General features: G+C 50.0%; 4 protein-coding genes across 4 annotated transcripts; 1 reads left to right on the forward strand and 3 right to left on the reverse strand.

The window, feature by feature from the left end:
• Positions 1–125: 125 nt before the first annotated feature.
• Positions 126–1346, forward strand: PFICI_04768 (uncharacterized protein; the record flags this gene model as incomplete). The annotated part of the gene is made up of 2 exons (XM_007833349.1): positions 126–482; positions 555–1346. The coding sequence occupies 2 exons, from the start codon at positions 126–128 to the stop codon at positions 1344–1346; spliced, it is 1149 nt and encodes a 382-aa protein (XP_007831540.1).
• A 606-nt stretch (positions 1347–1952) lies between these two features.
• On the reverse strand, positions 1953–3719 carry PFICI_04769 (uncharacterized protein; the record flags this gene model as incomplete). The annotated part of the gene is made up of 2 exons (XM_007833350.1): positions 1953–1981; positions 2036–3719. 2 exons carry the CDS (start codon positions 3717–3719, stop codon positions 1953–1955), a joined length of 1713 nt encoding a protein of 570 aa, XP_007831541.1.
• Positions 3720–8728: 5009 nt separating this feature from the next.
• On the reverse strand, positions 8729–14332 carry PFICI_04770 (uncharacterized protein; the record flags this gene model as incomplete). The annotated part of the gene is made up of 1 exon (XM_007833351.1): positions 8729–14332. One exon carries the CDS (start codon positions 14330–14332, stop codon positions 8729–8731), a length of 5604 nt encoding a protein of 1867 aa, XP_007831542.1.
• Positions 14333–14892: 560 nt separating this feature from the next.
• PFICI_04771 (oxidoreductase bli-4) lies at positions 14893–16150 on the reverse strand (the record flags this gene model as incomplete). Its single annotated transcript, XM_007833352.1, has 3 exons — positions 14893–15291; positions 15424–16047; positions 16124–16150. 3 exons carry the CDS (start codon positions 16148–16150, stop codon positions 14893–14895), a joined length of 1050 nt encoding a protein of 349 aa, XP_007831543.1.
• Between the last annotated feature and the right edge of the window lie 985 nt (positions 16151–17135).

A 17135-nucleotide genomic window follows, 5' to 3' on the forward strand; every position in this document is an offset into this window, starting at 1 on the left:
AAAGAGCTCTATAAACATGACTAGGGATGTGGACGATTACCGTCGCCGGCGAAGGGCGTGGGATCGAGGGTTTTCCATGAAGGGCAAGTCATGCTTCAACCCCACCGACCAAAGAGAGGCCAAACATGCTGACCGTCGACTGGGAGATTATAGTCCTCAACACCTACACTCCGCGCGTTACTGCCAAGGTGGACGACTTTATAGCGCAAATCGCCAAGCAGGGCATCGCCGACGCCACCGCGTGGACCAGCTACCTCTCCTTTGACATCATGGGCGACGTTGGGCTCGGCAAGGACTTTGCGGGCGTGGCCTCGGGGCGGGAGCACCCGGCCATCAAGGCCATCCACGACCACATGACGGTTCTCAGCATCGGCGGCCATGTGCCATGGCTGCTCAATCTTGCCTCGCGCATCCCCGGCTGCACGGCCGGGTATGCTCCCTTTTTCAACTGGTGCGCTGCTGAGCTCCAGGCCAAGCAAAAGGTAAGAGACCTCAGTGTGATCTATTTCCCATGATGATGATAGCTTACACCTTTACTCGGAAATATTCAAAAGACATGGAAATCCGACAAGCAGCCAACAGACATAGTTTCCTGGCTCATCAAGGCCCAAGACGAAAACGATCCCACGGCCCCGCCGTCGCAAGCCGCACTGCACGAAGACTCGCGCGTCATCATCGTGGCGGGCAGCGAGACGACAGCAACGACACTGGCCGCCATCGTCTTTTACCTAGCCACGCAGCCGCGCGTGTACCGCAAGCTCCAGGAGTACGTCGACGCGGTCATGCCCCCCTCATCACTCGGCGGCAACAATAGCAACTGGACCTATGAAAAGGCCAAGTCCATCACCTATATTGACGACATCATCCACGAGACCCTACGCCTCAAACCCGCCCTGCTGGCCGGCAGCTACCGCGTGACGCCGCCCGAGGGCCTACAGATCGACGAGGTCCACGTACCGGGGGACACGACCGTCTTTGTGCCCACGCAACAAATCCAGACGGACACGCGGTACTGGGCCCCCCGGGCGGCCGAGTTTGTGCCCGAACGGTTCAGCCAACAACAAGAAGAGGACCACGCCCCCTCCACCTCCGCCTCCGCCGCCACGGACACGACGACGATTGAGGGCAGTAGCGGCCCTTTTCTACCCTTTACCCTCGGAATGCATGCGTGCCCGGGAAAAAACTTGGCCCTTATGTCATTGCGCATCTCTGTCTCCAAGATTGCCCAAAACTTTGACCTGTCCCTCGCGCCGGGTGAGGACGGCAAACATTTTGACAATGCCGCCTTGGAGACTTTCACGACTACTCTGCCACCGCTGCGAGTCCAGTTTTCAAAGAGAGTATAGTAGATGTGTAGTGTGTATAGGCTTTAACGACAATACTTGTCAATATCGCTGCCGCAAGAGATACAAGTCAAAGAAACAGGAGTTCATGTATCTTGGCAATGAAATTGTTCGTCGTCACATCTTTTGAGAGCTGTCCCCAAATACATGGAATCTGCGGCAAGGACTCCATGGAAATTCACTAAATATAAACATTTTCCATTCTTTTTATTCCTTTTTATCCTATTCCCTACGTGGCCCTAAAATACCAAAAAGAAGAACGATTTTTAAATGAAGAACGAAGGGGGTATCATTGTATTCTTCTTCTCTTACTCTCCTCTTTCAAACATTCTTCGAAATTGGTGAATGAATGGTGGCCTGTTTAGTTCCATATACCCGGCTTTTATGACGGGTTCGCAACCCGCAGGTCTGCATGGAACGAGAGCCGCAGACGCTGGGAGGGTCTTGCAATCTCATAGTATTGCTGCTGTCTTGACATATGGTGATATTTTTTGGTCACCAACTTGGTTTCTAAGTCCTCTACAGACTTGAGAATGAAGAAGACATTACTTAAAAAAACTAATATGTACATTTGCAATTATACACAGAAAGGTAGTGGGGGTCGAGTTTCTATACGACATCGCCGCTGGTAGGATACCCTAATAGACAATTAGTAAAGAATGACTTTGTGGCGTACTTTGATAAATACTTACACCATGAGCATACTGCAATGATCAAGTAGAGGCATATTAAAAGGAAGCCTTCTAGCCAGTGACTCTCGCCATCAGCAATCAGGTAGTTCACAAGCAGCACAGTCACGAAAACGACTGCCACCTGGAAGGTGTCGAATGCTAGGTTCATATCCTCGATACCCTTGCCCCAGCCAACAATGACAAGGAAGGGGATCAGGAATAGCGAAACCTGCATCGAAGAGCCCACAGCGACACCAATGGCAAGATCCATCTTGTCCTTAATTGCAACCGTGACAGCAGTGGCGTGCTCGGCAGCGTTTCCGACAATGGGAAGCAGGATGAGACCGACAAATTCGACGCTGACTCCGCTTTCAGTAATGCTAGAGATACCCTCAACCATGAACTCGGCACAGAAGGCGACCAGAATCGTAGAAATGAGAAGCGTCAGAATGGCAACCCAGCCCGCGAGCGTGGCCTTCTCCTCTTCCTCCTCTTCCTCGTCATCGGTGTTCTCGTGGCGACGAAGTTGGGCCAGAGGGCTTTGTTCAGAGTCCTTGTCCTTCAAGGATGCAGCTCCAGTCGAGGCGCCAACAGCGGTCGCAGACTGGATCATGGCATCGACACCTTCCTTGGAGGCTCGCTTGCGGAGAGGAGTTCTCTCAACCTTCTGCGAAGGCTCGTTGAAAACTTCAATGTGAGTCTTGAGCTGGAAGACCAGGTAAGCAGCATAGACGATCAAGAGAATAACGCTGGTACCGCGAGACAGGGAAGCGATATCCCTGTTGTCGACCTGTTCACCGTTTGTTCCGTCATTTCTGACATATTCCGCAAACACGGTCGGGATAATGTTACTAGCCACGGCCAGAGCGAGCAGACTGGCGGCAGTTTGAGCCACTGTCTTGTTGAAGTACTGCACCTGACGACCAAAGCCACCAAAGAAGAAGCACATGCCCAGAACCAGTAGTAAGTTGGAAAGAATACTGCCAATCAGCGAAGTCTTGACAACCTCGATCTCGTTCTTGAGTAGCGCTTCAATGGCGACGATCAGCTCCACAGCATTTCCAAATGTAGCATTGATCAGACCGCCAATGGTCTCACCAGTTCGCAGAGCAACCTCCTCGGTTCCAAAACTAAGCAGGGCGGCGAGGGGGATGATGGCGATGAAGTTGACAGCGAATACAATACGTCCGTCGACTCCGGCGTAGAAACAGGCGAATCCAGCGGGGATGGCGACGAAGAGAATATTGAGCCAGGAGTTGAAAACTGTGTTTCGTAGTTGGTTGGCGACAGTATACGGCTCCTTTGGTTCAACGTGTCTGATAAAACCCAGCATGAGCTTGGGCTCCTCCTTCTTGTCGTCCTTCTGATTCCTTGGGCTGCTAGGTCCACCATTGGTCTCCTTCTCGCTTGGCGTTTTGCTTTTGCGCCTCGTTATTGAGCCATTGTGGTCAATACTGGTCGAGCCATGTGCTGATGATGGGCTTTCGACAATTTCGTCGTTGGTCCTACTGCTTCTTCCGGGTGCAGTCTGTATATGTCTCAAGTCTTGAGTATTGTTGCCTTGTTCTAAATCGCCAGTCGTGCTTGCGCGATTTGGCTTTGAAACGAAGGGAATCTCCCATGCATGCTTGCGGCTCTCGCGCCGGGCGGCGGCCTTGAACTTGGTGAGGTTGAATGCTAGTCGACTTGAATTAGAACCCGGCATTATGGCTCAAATAGAAAATTGCAGTCTATCGCTTTGGCGGCACTGATAACGAGTGCCGCGGTGGGCAGCCACACGCTTTTCAGGTAACACGTGTGTATATGTATAAACGTCGAGTGTCTTGTGTGTACGTAGACGATGGGCGGGAAAAGGGGTGGCTGTGACAAAGGAATCTATTGATTGTTTTGCGTATTTTGAATTATGCCATTGGCAGAAAATTTGGAATGGGAAAGAAAAAAAAGGAAACGATGGACTGGATGGCTGTGAATTGACGACAGCAGCAACAACAAATGGGGTGTGAAAGAGAAAATGTGTGATCAGATACAAACGTTGTAGCCCGATTAGGGAAAGAAAGAAGTTGAGATGAAGGAAGATACAAGCAAAAAAGCAGGCAGATGGATGATGGATGGACGGGCCCCAAAGAGCAAGGCAAACGGACAGTACAGGAAGAGAAGAGCCATGACATCGGAGATCTCGCTTTGGCGTCAAGCGTCGTGGACGCGAGTGGGGGAGCGGAGTCAGAAACAGGCTTGACCGCAGCAGGGAGCGTTGCCCGGCCCCAGGTAGCCTAGCACCATCTCGGAGCGCCTGGGGCCCTTCACCCTGCATGCAATTGCGTCCACAACCCCCCATAGGCCAGGTACCTAAAGGCACGTTACCTTAGGTCGTAGGTAAGGTAGCCCAGTGGCACGCCAGTGGATTCGGGCTAGTACCCGTCGATGCAAATTAGACTTCTCCTGGCCCCTCTCTCATAACTCATGTTGATGCCCTTTTTTTCTTCTTTTCTCTGCAGCGGACTGGCGCATGCGACGCTCGCATTTTACAGGGCGGGTCCTGGTTTCTTAGGGGGCAAAGCGATGACTGGCCATGCTGAACTTTGAGCTGGCGGCTGCTGATGCTGCTACTGGCAACTATTGTGACGGAGTTGGTACCACAATGGCCTTTCTTTCTTTTTTTGGCTTACTCACCCCCCATCTTTTTGTTGTTCGGTGTTACCGCCCTTGAAGTATCGGGGGTTTGCTGCACCTGCCTCGGCATTGGGACTGCCCAATGATCCGAGTATGGAAGGAAATTGGGGTAATGCATAGAAATGAGCGACAGTGGAAAAAAAAAACATTTCAACTTACAACGAGAACTCGTGGGATGAGGCATCTTGTCGAGGTTGCCTCACAATAGCAGAGGATCGGTACAACCGTAATGGTGGTGGTATTGGTAGTGGTTGACGGTCGATAAATTGATAAAATGATTTTCTTCGTAGTGACGGTTTCGCCTCTTCCGTTTGTGCTGAACCTTATGATGGAATGCCGCGAGTAACGGTGATCAAGTATCTAGTATGACCACAGGAGGGAACCAATCGATTTTCCCGGTGAGTATTCCCGAAGGCTGTTGTTGGTGTGTGTTGCACTATTGAAAATGCTTCGCCTTGGTCGGGTGTACTGCTGCTCCTTCTGGGTTGCGCGTAACGCGCAAGTATAACGCGGAGTAGCGTACGAAACACTGACGATAATCCGTAGGCTGTACGAAATAGTCGCCTCCAACTCTGAAATAGTCAGTGGATTTGTCGATTGCAACCTGCAAATGGTTTCGCGTTGCTGCTGGCGCGAAATGTTTCTGCTCCTTCCTTATGGCTGTGCTGCTGCGTATAGGGAAGATCGTGGCAGTTTTTCTTCTAGACCCAGGCAGGAAATGGGAGAGTTGGTCGTTCACTCGAAAAGACAAACCAGCGCTGGGAGAGCACGGACTGGAAACTGCGAATCCACCGTTTGTTTTTTCTGATTCAGAAGAACAAAAAGTATGAAGGAAAGAAAAAGAGTGTGAGAGTTTGTTGACTGGCGACGGCGAAAGAAACAGGGAAAGTATGAGCCAGGACTGGGCAAGGACAGACCTGACGACAGCAAACGTGGAACGGGAGAAGATATCAATCAATCGACTTTCTCTCTTTCTAATAAGATTGGCAGCTACCTGAGCAGCGGCATTGATTTACACAGCAACAAGCGAATAAAGGAGTTTCAAGTGTCTATCGTTTTTGGCACCAACGGACGAAAGACCAATGAATCCCGGGGAAACGAAGTCGTCTAACTCCTCTGGGACCTCTAACTCCTGTTAACTCCTAGTCTGCTCGGTCTGTAATTTCAAATTCCCTTCTACGGACCCCGCTATCGAAAGTATTCTAGCGACCAGGGGGGCCTGTGAGGGAGCAAGCTCTTGTCCAAGCAATCCAATTCAGAACCCCCTTGTTCTTGATTCGTTTGCATTCTCCTCCAGTCAGACAGACTGGCGCTCGAAACTTGGCCCCAATAATGATGAAAGCAAGCATGTCACTTGAATAGAACAAAGAAGGTAAAATCCTCACAGGAACACGACAAAGCTGCCCAGAGGAATAACCCCTACGGCGGCGCTTAAACTTAGCTGTGGGTTGCCCTTGACTAAGATACTGGAATGCTAAACCAAGAGAGACCCACGAAGAGATGGAGCGGATGGAGAGCTTTTTTTAAATTTGAATGGTACGGAGGCCTCCACGCAACCAACGTTCTCCAGTGGACGGGTGGCATTGAATGAACAAGTCAGCAACGACAGATGGCAGCGACTCGTCATCGAACGTGGCAGCAGAGGGGAGGCAAATCGTGAATCGCGAGCAGGATGCGGGATGCGGGATGCAGGCTTATCTACCTTGAAACTGGGCGTAGCTGTCTGTCTGTCTGTGTGTTATGAGATGGTTGCTGCTATGCAATCCCAAAGGCTAATCCACGAAGTACTGACACGGCACATGAAATTATCAGACACATTGGCATCAGGCTATCGACAGTACTGGGCAATATATATGTCGCCCCGGTAATGAGCGCTCTAGGTATACAAAAGCATATGCTGGTACCTACTCTGCACTGTCGCATCGAGATTGCAGAATATATTAGAATGCGGTATGCATTCCCTACTCGGGGGAGATGACAGCATTCCATTTCTAGCTGCGACGGTCCGTAGTGGTGCAACGGTGCATTGAACTTTTCTTTCCCTCCCACCGTCCTCACCGCATTCTTGATTTGGTTCCTTTGGCTCTGCGCGTTTGCAAGTAAAACCTCTACTAGAGTGGGCTTGTGGTTCCTTTGTTGCTGTCAGATGGGTACAGACGGGGCAAAAAACAAGTGCATACGCGGAATGAATAGAACTTATTGTGTATTACATTGATGACGCGCGAGTCGACATCATTGCTGCTGAGGTGCAGCAGTCGTCGTTGGAACGGAGTCTCGTTAGTGCGCGAAACCATGCAACCAAGCTTTTGGTCAAGAACTTTCCAAGGTTCTTGGTCCTCCAAAACCAAGAAACCACCAAGAACACCCAAGAGAACCAAGACGACCAAGACGACTTAGGAGAAGCTTCACATTGTCGCCAAGTTGACTCAAGCATTCCCCGGATCTCTTGGTTGCTTGGGAAAAAAGCTTTTGCTTGGAAAAGGCACACACGCAAGATGCTGGGTGCTACTTGGCAAACGAACCATTCCTTCCCGCCCTGGGGCTAAGTACGAAGTAGGTAGGTATCATATGACGTTTGGTCAATGTAGCTATGCCATCATCATCGGGTTCCTAAAATCTCATCAAACATCTCGGTCTCGGGTGTGTAAAACATGTGCCTCCAACACTACAATATACATTGCAAGGTCGCGAAAGAAAGTAAGCGTCGGCGTTAGCCCCTTCTCGGCTTACCTCCTGTGCTCGGCTGTTGAACGTTTTGGAGGAGACGGGTGCTCATACCCTTTGTGAGGGCTAAGATTGCAGTGAAAAAAGATACGTGCCAAAATCAGGCTGCACATCAAACTTGTTTTGTAACAATCCCGGCAAAATTACTGCCTGTTGCATTTTTATACACGGTATCTGCGCTTCAGCGCTCGGAAAAACAAAAACAAAACAATTGAATGAAATACCAATTATTGGGCGCTTTGCCTCCCTTGTTTCGCTGCGCTCAGTCTCTCTGTTGGTATCTATCTACCTTCGGAAGTCTCGGTTTTCCCCATCTCGAGTGCTCGGTCTTTACCTTTAGTGTAACCCGCATTACAGGGCAAATCGTGGCCTGCTCACTCTCTCTTTATTGCCTTGCATAGCCGCGCAATAGTAGCATCTAGGTACTCTTTAGCAAAAAATTGCTCAATCCGAAAATAGTATCCAAGTACAAACTCTGTACCATGGTCACCATTGTTTTCGCATCTGTAAATACCTCCTCCCCGCAGGCAGGTAAAATGATCTCCTCCCCTGTCAACATGTGGACAAGACTGCCCGTTTCGTCTCAAGTAATAGTAAGCCCAAGCCCATCTTGGTCGATCAGCCCACCGGATAAGTCTTGAAACATTCCCGCTTGGGGTTTCGCATATGTATACATTTGCGCAAAACAAAACAAAACAAATACAGATACTTTCTCCTCCCCAATAAGACAACGGCTGTGAGAGAATTTATTATCCCGCATCCGAACGAGAAACCAAGATTTTGTCTCTCGTATATAGGAACAAAAAGGAAAGTCTCAGCGTGGTAAAATGATGCAAACGCGTGATTGGCGGCGCCAAGATGTCAAGTACTACGTGGCCCATGTCCTCGAGCGAAATTTCTCCAAGATTATTTTGTTTTGTACCGAATAGAATTTGGGCTTGGCCTACATGGATACACGAACCAATCAAAATGTGAGCGCATTACCAGGGTCCGGGCAGCTTTAAACTGTTGGAAACCCTACCACTGAGTTTCTGTGCATTGTTCATCTGAGTGATTCGTGGAGGTTGGGTAATGACAGCGTGGCTGAGCATGGCGCTTCAACCCCTTCCGATACGCTAGAAAGGCGTGTCTGAGATCTGGAAACAGTAATCCTTCAAGACCTATCGTATTGCGAGAAAAACTACCAAGATTATCTACGCAAGACTCTAGGCATCATCATAACTGCCGCGGGGATCAATCCTACCCCACCCTGGCATGATATACCATAGTCCCGCACTAACATGTCTCTCGGCTCTGTCTCTGATTCCTCGATACGCATGTTCACAAATGCTGTGCTTGTACACTGCCCCTTCGGAGCTTGAGTGAGCTGGCTAGCGTTGGGGCGCTGGTGGTGCGTAAGCTGTTGCCAGCTAAATGATCACTGCCCAAGATTCCTGGAGGCAGCCCGAGGGTTGGGATTCCAGCATCAGACACGGATTCATGGTCGCCCAATACGCTACCTGAAGGCGTCGGCGCTGAGGGTCCCCTTTCCAGCGTCTCCTTGTAAAATGCCTCCAGAGCTTCTTCGTCGAGGCAAAATTCCTCTAGACTTTTTACCAGCGATTCAGCTTCGCCTGTTGCAAGACCCGGGTTTTGTGTCGGGCCGGGCTTTGTCGCACCCAGCCGTGGTGACATGTGCGATGCATGTGGATTTTCTCGAGCGGCGGCTGCTTGAGCAGAAAACAGTACGGGCCTGAACAAGGGGCTGGAGATTGGTGTTGGCTCTGCCAGACCATAACTGGTATAAGAGCCTGTCGATATGAGGCGCGCGACACGATCATTTGTCGGGATCTCGGTGCGAGGAGGAGCATTTGTTTGCACAGCTACCGTCCTGTTGCTATATAATCTGTTGGCCAGCGCGAGGAAGTTTCCATCGTCTGTGATCTCAACCAAGAGCATTCCAGAACGATGAATATACTGTGTGTATTTGAAATCAGGCTTTCCCCAGGAGAAACTGACGTCCACATTGCTCGGGAAATTGGAGGCTGCTTCAACGTCTAGCACAAAGTCGAATTTGCGCAAGATAGCTTTCTGGTAGTAATGCTTCCCCGGCTGTGTTTGTGCATGAAAAGAATTGGGATCATAGTAGGTTACTGGTCTCTGACTTGGCGGCGGCAAAGAGAGCTTGACAGGGTAAGGTCTTCTGAACGGGCTCTGGTCGGTAATGGAACATGCCTCGGCGATCGGAACCTCGACCAAGCGAAGGCCATGAGATGCTGCAGTCGCTGCCCATTGCTTCACGGCGTCCTCTATAAGCTTGGCAGTGACACTCATCCAGTCGATGCGAATGTGGTAGCAGTTATCAGGGTTATGAAGGCGATCGTAGTGCAGGTTGATTCGCTCGGGCCGATAAGACCTTTTTCGATGATCAACATCATATCTCATACATTTGCTGAGCATCACTTTTGGTCTTTTGCTACTAACCACGGATGCCGTGGGGGTAGTGGCGCCAGAAGTTGGTGATGCATCCTCATTGAGGGATATCGGTCGGGACACCGACGGCTTGAAACCTAATCTGGGCGACTCTTTTGGACCTTGCTCGACAAGTGGTGTTGAGGGAACCGAATAATCTCGTCGTCTCATGTTAAGCCAACCGGACGGTTGAGGCTTTGCGAATTCGCCGGCAATCTGGTAAAAGTACTGCCCGTCGCGGAATCTGTGACGTCGTTCAACATGGACGAATAATCCCCTACCCCTTTCTCTTTTTGCTTCTTTCCCTGTTGATCTTTCATCGTCGGGGCTCATTAATGACTCTCCAAGAGCAATTGCTTCCTCTCGGTTTTCAAGATCTTCAAAGTTATCCAGCAGCCATGTTGTCATGTCAGAGCCAATGAAACAGTTGTAATGAAGCCGAAAATGCCATCTTCGATTCTGCATTCGAATGCCACCGTTTTCGACTGGCTGTTGCATTGCTTCGGCCAATGCTGTGATGTTGAAGTTCTGTTTCGAAAAGCGCTCCTTGTCGGAAATTAAACCTTTGCGAGATGAGAATTCTGGGCCTTCGTAAAAAGGGAGGGTCTCCATCTCGGCGGCAACAACCACCGAAGGATCCTCTGTCTTGTATACAATATCAAGTGGGTTGGGGTCCTTGGCCTTGCGCCCCGCCACCTGAAATTGATGCTCCGAGGGAGGCAGGTAGCGATGTCGTTGCCAGGCTTGTGCCAAGCGCTTGATACCCTCAAGCCGCACCTCCTCTTCATTGTCCGGTCCAAGGTGTGATGCAGACATGGAGGCCCGGGTACCCATGGGAATCAAGACGAACCTCGTTCGCCAGAACCGCAGGTTTTCCGTCATCTCCTCAAAATGACCCGCTAGATACGAGTCAATGTAATTCCAGTTCTTCTCAGGCTTGGGTGTGACAATGTCGATTTGACGTTGTTCGTACGTCGGATCCAACGTTGTGCGTATTGCTGGTTTGTAGATCGGGAGTGGCTGGTCTGCTGGCAAGAAGGACTCTGTAGGCTTGCGCACGAAGATATTCACTTCAACCTCAGTGCCATTAACACATGAGAGCTGGTGAATCGTGTTTCCAATGCTCATGAAAAGACTTGTTCCATCTTCCACAACACGATCTCGTGAAAATATGTCCACAAGTTTCATAAGTCTTTGACCGAAAGCTTTTGCTACCATGGGGCCAATAACAACCTGGAATCCGTGAGCAAATCGTGCACTTATCAGCTCCCTCAAAAAGTGTTCTCGAGATTTGGGTTCCTCAGCCATATCGTCATCATTGTTCTGCGCGATATTGTAGGGTGACCTCTGATACTCTGTATCAAATTGCAATTTTGTGGGAAAGTGCTCAGTCGTCAAGGGAACAGCGGCTGGTGATGACAATGATTTCCACTTCATCAGTTTCATGTCTGATGGACGCGGGAAAACATGCTGCCATCTACTGAAAAGGACCGCGTCGTCAACCTTATTCATGTTGGGATTCGAGGGATTCAACACGACCAACCAAGGGGCCATCGCTGTGCTAGGGGACAGAGTTGAGGGTAGTTCGGGGATTGCTCCCGCCAGAAGTTTCGAGTTGTACACCTTCTGTGCGTCTTCAGCTCGCAGCATGCTAGAAAACTTCTGATCCTGATCTTGTGGTTGAAGAGCCTTTGGTCTCGGTGTAGCAAGACTTGGGGCATGTGCACGGATTGTTCCGACCTTGAGCTCAGTCTCTTCTTCAGAATTGGATGGGGCAGCCTTGATGTATATCGGTCTGCTCGGCGTGGCTTGAACCAGATCCTGAAGTTGCTCAGATAGGTTCGACTTTGCCTGGTCAAGGGAGGAGAACGACCGTCCACTAGCAATAATCTGTGGTGAACTAGGCTCAAACCTTGCCTTTTTCGGGGTCTGCTGCGAAATCTTGGACGCTGCTGGTGTTTGTTGGCCTGCGTGTAAGGCATTGACGTTTTCTGCTATGATCTCAGCAGTAGCTGCTTTGGGAGCGGCAATACCGAAGCCCTTTTGACCCAGGCTGATTTGTCTCATCAGTTTTGGCATCTTGATTGCAGACATAGGTCGAGGCTGAATGGCCGAAGCCGCCGAATCTCTCCTTGTGGAAGGTGTACTACTGAACGGCGTAGTGCTTGTAGATTGGTTAGCAGATGCCAGACTAGATGGAAAGGCAGTTGACGAATGGCCGCTTTTCCCATTGTCGCCGATCGAAGTCCCAAATAAGGCAGCGTCTTCTATTAGCTGCTTCCTCGTGTTCTCTTCCAAATCTCTCCTGACTCTGGAAGAAGACGAGAGCATGATGCGTGACTTTGGTAACCGTGAGCGATTGTCATCAAATGCCTGCAATTGCTTCCAGATCGATGTCTCCCCTGGCTTCGTGAGCTTGTCTGTATTGAACTTGGTAAACCCATATACCGGGTCATACAGTCCATCAGCACCCTTCAACCTGCCAGGGCCGTAGGTAGATCTATCGCGAGGTTTCTTGGTAGCGTCTGCGTCGATCAGCTTTTGGGGATACTTGGGATCCGTGAACAGTGGTGGAGTCTCAATCTCGTTGGTTTCAAGTACACTCCGCATTTGTAAATCATACAGCCTGCATCGAACAGTGAAATCTTCAGCTTCTTGGCCCGATTGCTCAGATGCAGATAAGGAAATTCCATGGTACGAAAGAGCCTCTTCAGACTTGCCGGTCCAATAAGAGACATGGAGCCATTGCGGCAATGCGAATGCCCATTCGTCAGTGTATAGCCTATTGATTGGCTCGAGTCGACTGGCCCCATCAGTGGCTTTTGTGGGAGATAACGATTCAGACAGTGTGTTATAGCTGCCTACAACTGGAGTTGGGGCCTTTGGAGTACTGTCACGGCTACGGACAGACCGGGGATTTGATCTTCGGTTGGCTTCAAGAAACAGAGGATTGCGGTATCTGAATAGTGGCACAGAGTGAAGGGGTATCTTGGGAATGCAGATCAGGTCAATACCGATGCCATTCCCCACAAGAGCTTCAGTTGTCCTTCGTAGGTTCTCGTACTCGACCTCAAAGACACCGGATCCTGGGCTAATGACGACGATTGAGATACCGGTGCGAAGCAAGTCTCGGTCGATATAGTCATGGGCATACTGCGAGGATGCCAAGCTGATTGCCTCGAGGAAATTGCCGTACATGGCGCGGGACGATTCGGCTTTGATTTTCGTGGCCATGTTTGCTTTATCAGTTGCATCTTCGGAAAGGTTCATGGCGGCGCTCATAACATCTTGGTGGTGCAGGCTGATATCCTTGCGAAACGTGTTGAATTCGCGTTTCAGCTGGTGAAGGATGGTAGTCCACTCGCCGCTGGACATTTCACTCACCACGACGCGGTAAAAGTCCTTATAGGGGCGCTTGTCACCTGATGTTTGATAGCCAGTGTAATAGTCATTTAAAAGTTCACAGCTTGCAAGGTCGGTCGTCAGGCCTGCGTCGTACTCGACTCTTGCAAAGAGCACGATGCTTACAAGGTGCTTAACTTGCAGCATGGCCCATTTCTTGAACAGAGCGGGCAGAAAGCCGTTGACAACCTTGTAGAACAGGATCTCACCAGAGTCATCTGGGTCGAAATCCCACATTTCGCTCGCCATTTGAATAAAGAGAACATAGCGCGCGGATTCGCTCCGGAAGATGGGACGAGTATAGTGAGAGAAGAAGGCCGAGTGGACTTTGCGGCCATCCACGAATACAGAGGTAACGGTTGCCTTGATCGTTCCCATAAAGTATATGGCTTGGCCCTTGTAGACAGTCTTATCCTTGAGCTCGGTGGCTGCTAGCCTCCACATATCGGCACGAGAGAGGTACATGTCTCTGAACGAGAGCTCTACGTGCGAGGCTTCCACTGCCTGTGCCACTTCGTCCACAGGTGCCAAGACAACTTGGCTACCCTTTCTCAGACCAAAAGCATCGCCGACTTGTTTTGCAAGGTAGACTTCAATGTGTGGGTGCCTGGCCTTGAGCTCTTTCGAAAGATCCTTGACCACGAAGATATAGCGTCTCGGCGTTTCGCCCTCCTGCTTGTTGGCATTTTCTTGACTTGAGAGGGCACGCTGGATATTCGCCGGCCGCAAGGATCCGTAGTTGATGCTTGATGTCCGATCTTGGTCAGCTCTCAAGGGGAGTATAGACATGAGGTCGCCAGCTTTGATGCCACCGCCCAGAAGATCGACATTCAGCGCGACCTCGTCATTGAGAAGGGATTCATTGATGGTCACGGTGCAGGTTCTCTCGAGGACCCTTTTCGGAGGCTGCGCTTCTCGGACGGTCGACGCGCTGGAGACGGAACCTGGCGAGCGCGGCGATTCGGACGGCGCCCTGTCGAAGCTCGTCCTACTAATTTGGCGAAGATGCGAGGTCCATTGCGCCGGGCTGCGTCGAGCCGCCGAGGGTGATGTAGTAGTATTTCGAGACATTTCGGTCGACCCTCCGTCAACCCGTGTCGGATCCGTCGGTGTGGGCGTTCATCATCTATCAACAGAGCTCATGGCACGTTTGTGATGCTTGCAAGTAGGTACCGAGCTGTGGTGTTCCGCTGTAGCTCCAGTTTCCAAATCGCCGATAGCTCTTAATTGGGAAACACTAAGCTGCTGCTAAATAGTGCCGTGCACGTCCGCCTTACCAATCCGCCATAAGGCCTTGGCACGACATCATTAAAGCACTTTGTAACAATACGAAATCGAAACATATATTTGTGGTAATTCTCTGATTGTGGTCAAGTATGATTTGATACACTAAAATGAGATGGTGTTTTTTTATCTCACTTTTAATATAATAAAAAAAAAAAAGAATAATTCATTTATCTTCTGTGTTAAAACACACACACACACATTTTAGTTTGGTATTCCTATGTACTTTACAGGGTTGACTCTAAAAGTAATCTCCTTTATAAGCACAGGTTTGACCGTACAGAGGTGCTATTTACGTGTACTTGCAAGCGTAATGCAGTCAAGGAACGACAAGGAAAGTACGCTATTTAATGAAATACGAGATCGTCAAATGGACAGCCTTGGTCCGCCGATTGGCGTTTCGTCTTCTCCATCACCACCTGTCTAGTCAATTGCATGAGACGATCGGCCAGTTTGTCATCCTGAGCAAGCTCGTTACCCGACTCTGGAACCGCTGGCGGACAAATATACTGGCCTGACTTGTCTGTGGCAGTCGCCGCAAACATTGTAGACACGGCACCATCCCACTGATCCTTCTTGAACGGTTCAAAACCGACTGACATGGCATATCCACCGAGGGGATAAGGCTCATGGATATCGTCTTTGCTCATTTTGGTACTGACAAAGCCAGGATGAGTCGCATTCATGAGGACATTCGGATGGCCAGCCTGCGTGACATGCCGATTGAAGTATCTTGCATATAAGATCTGTAGTTCCCCATTGTCAGTATCTGGGTCCTACACGAAGTGATGCAAGCGGGCCTGTATAGCCGGGGGCATTAAATTGTGAGAAAGGATCTCGCAAGGATTGGATTGAACCAAGCAATGAATCAGACTCACACCCGCCAGTTTGCTTCGACCGTATTGCCCATTTGGGCCAAGATCCCGATTGAGCTCCTCAAGGTTCTCGAATTTGGTATCACTGGGCGTGGCTTGATGAGCGTTACTGGCTTGGTTGCTAATTCTGACCACGTTCCCTTGCTCGGCAGTCCTTTTCATCAACGGGAGCAAGTGTGACGTGAGAATGACATGCCCCATATGATTCAAAGCCATGTGCCTATCCACTCCGTAGTCCGTGAGTTGGTATGTCATGATGCCGCGGGCGGCGTTGTTTATCAAGATATCAAGGCGATTGCTTTCTTTCTTGATCTGCTCGGCCATGTCCTTGACTCTCGTCCAGTCGGACACATCGCATTGGAGCCATTGCGTCTTATTCGCGGCTTCTTGGCCCAAGTCCTCAGCGATGGCATTTTTGGCTCCCTTGACAACCTCTTCGGATACGGACAGAATGTAGATCTTGGCAATGTTATGTTTCAGCATCGTGTGAGTGCAGCCGTATCCAATGCCTTCGCTGCCTCCCGTCACCACCGCGACTTTGCCGGTCAAATCAGGGACATCATCGAGACTGAACTGATGTGTGCTCAACTTTTGAGCCGCACCACCAAAGTTCTCTCCAATTGTGTTCTGATATCTTGTCAGGACCACTGTGAAGTAAAAGACAGTGCGGGTGATGACAGGGAAAATCTGTCAGAAACAGTACCTTGATGGTGTCTATGGCTGACTGCATCATGGAGGAAGCAGGTTTTTCCGAATTTGTCTGGCGCTGAAGAGGTGAAGTCGCGTAGTTGCATGCAGCGGAAGGTCGTGTAACTGGTCCCAAATGAAAAGAATACCTCAATCGTCCTTGCAGCCCAAGCACTCGACTCCCTGCGGCTACCCTTTGTTGACTTATAGTGCAGAGTCTGCGGGTGAGTTGTTGACCTGATTGCATCGCCATGTCACTTCGACGTTAGTTGATTACGTTCTTCACTTTTCTATACCCCAACTTTGGCCAGCTTCTATAAGAACAATGAGACTCGGGAGCATTATATCCGCCAACCATTGTTAGAGTTGTATGGTCGACGGATCATGACTAGGGATCAAGGAGGCTCTTGGAGGCGCTACAATGTTAGTCAATGACGCGCTCACTTCTGTTGGGGCAGAGCTGCCATTAGAAGTTTCCGATCTACCGGCTTAATGTGTGAGTGAATCTGCCTGCGCCATTCTGTCGAGACTAAAAATGAATTTGCTTCTAGCGAATAGTCAGTGTGTGTTTGATTTCATTACCTATTGACCTAATGTTCTGGTATCAAAATTAGAAGACCTGGCCCAAGTATCATGAGCGTATGTTGTGAGAGGTGGTAGTTCTCGCAGTGTTCGATAGACAGCGCATGCAAGGCCCTGATTAGCGCTCGTCATGCCGCTTCGGGCCGCCAAGAATGGGGAATTAGGCTACATTAGTGCAAAGGAAGGTCCCTAACCTGGGTCCGTTCCCCCCACCCGGGAAAGCTTCTCCAATCATCCAAACAATAGTCGGCATCACTTTTGTTTCGGCCTGGTCACTGAGTACAGCAACGATATCCAGCATGGCCGATCCCTCTCATGTTACCGCGGCACGTGTTTGACGTATCTAAATTGTCGTTACAGCTGAGGTCTTGGTCGCCACGACTGCTTGTGCAATCGCCTTTCACACTCGGGCATTTTATCAATCTCGTGATCAAGGCTAAAGACTG

Source organism: Pestalotiopsis fici (assembly GCF_000516985.1).
Source record: "Pestalotiopsis fici W106-1 unplaced genomic scaffold PFICI_Scf_3, whole genome shotgun sequence".
Taxonomy (NCBI): Eukaryota; Fungi; Ascomycota; class Sordariomycetes; order Amphisphaeriales; family Sporocadaceae; genus Pestalotiopsis; species Pestalotiopsis fici.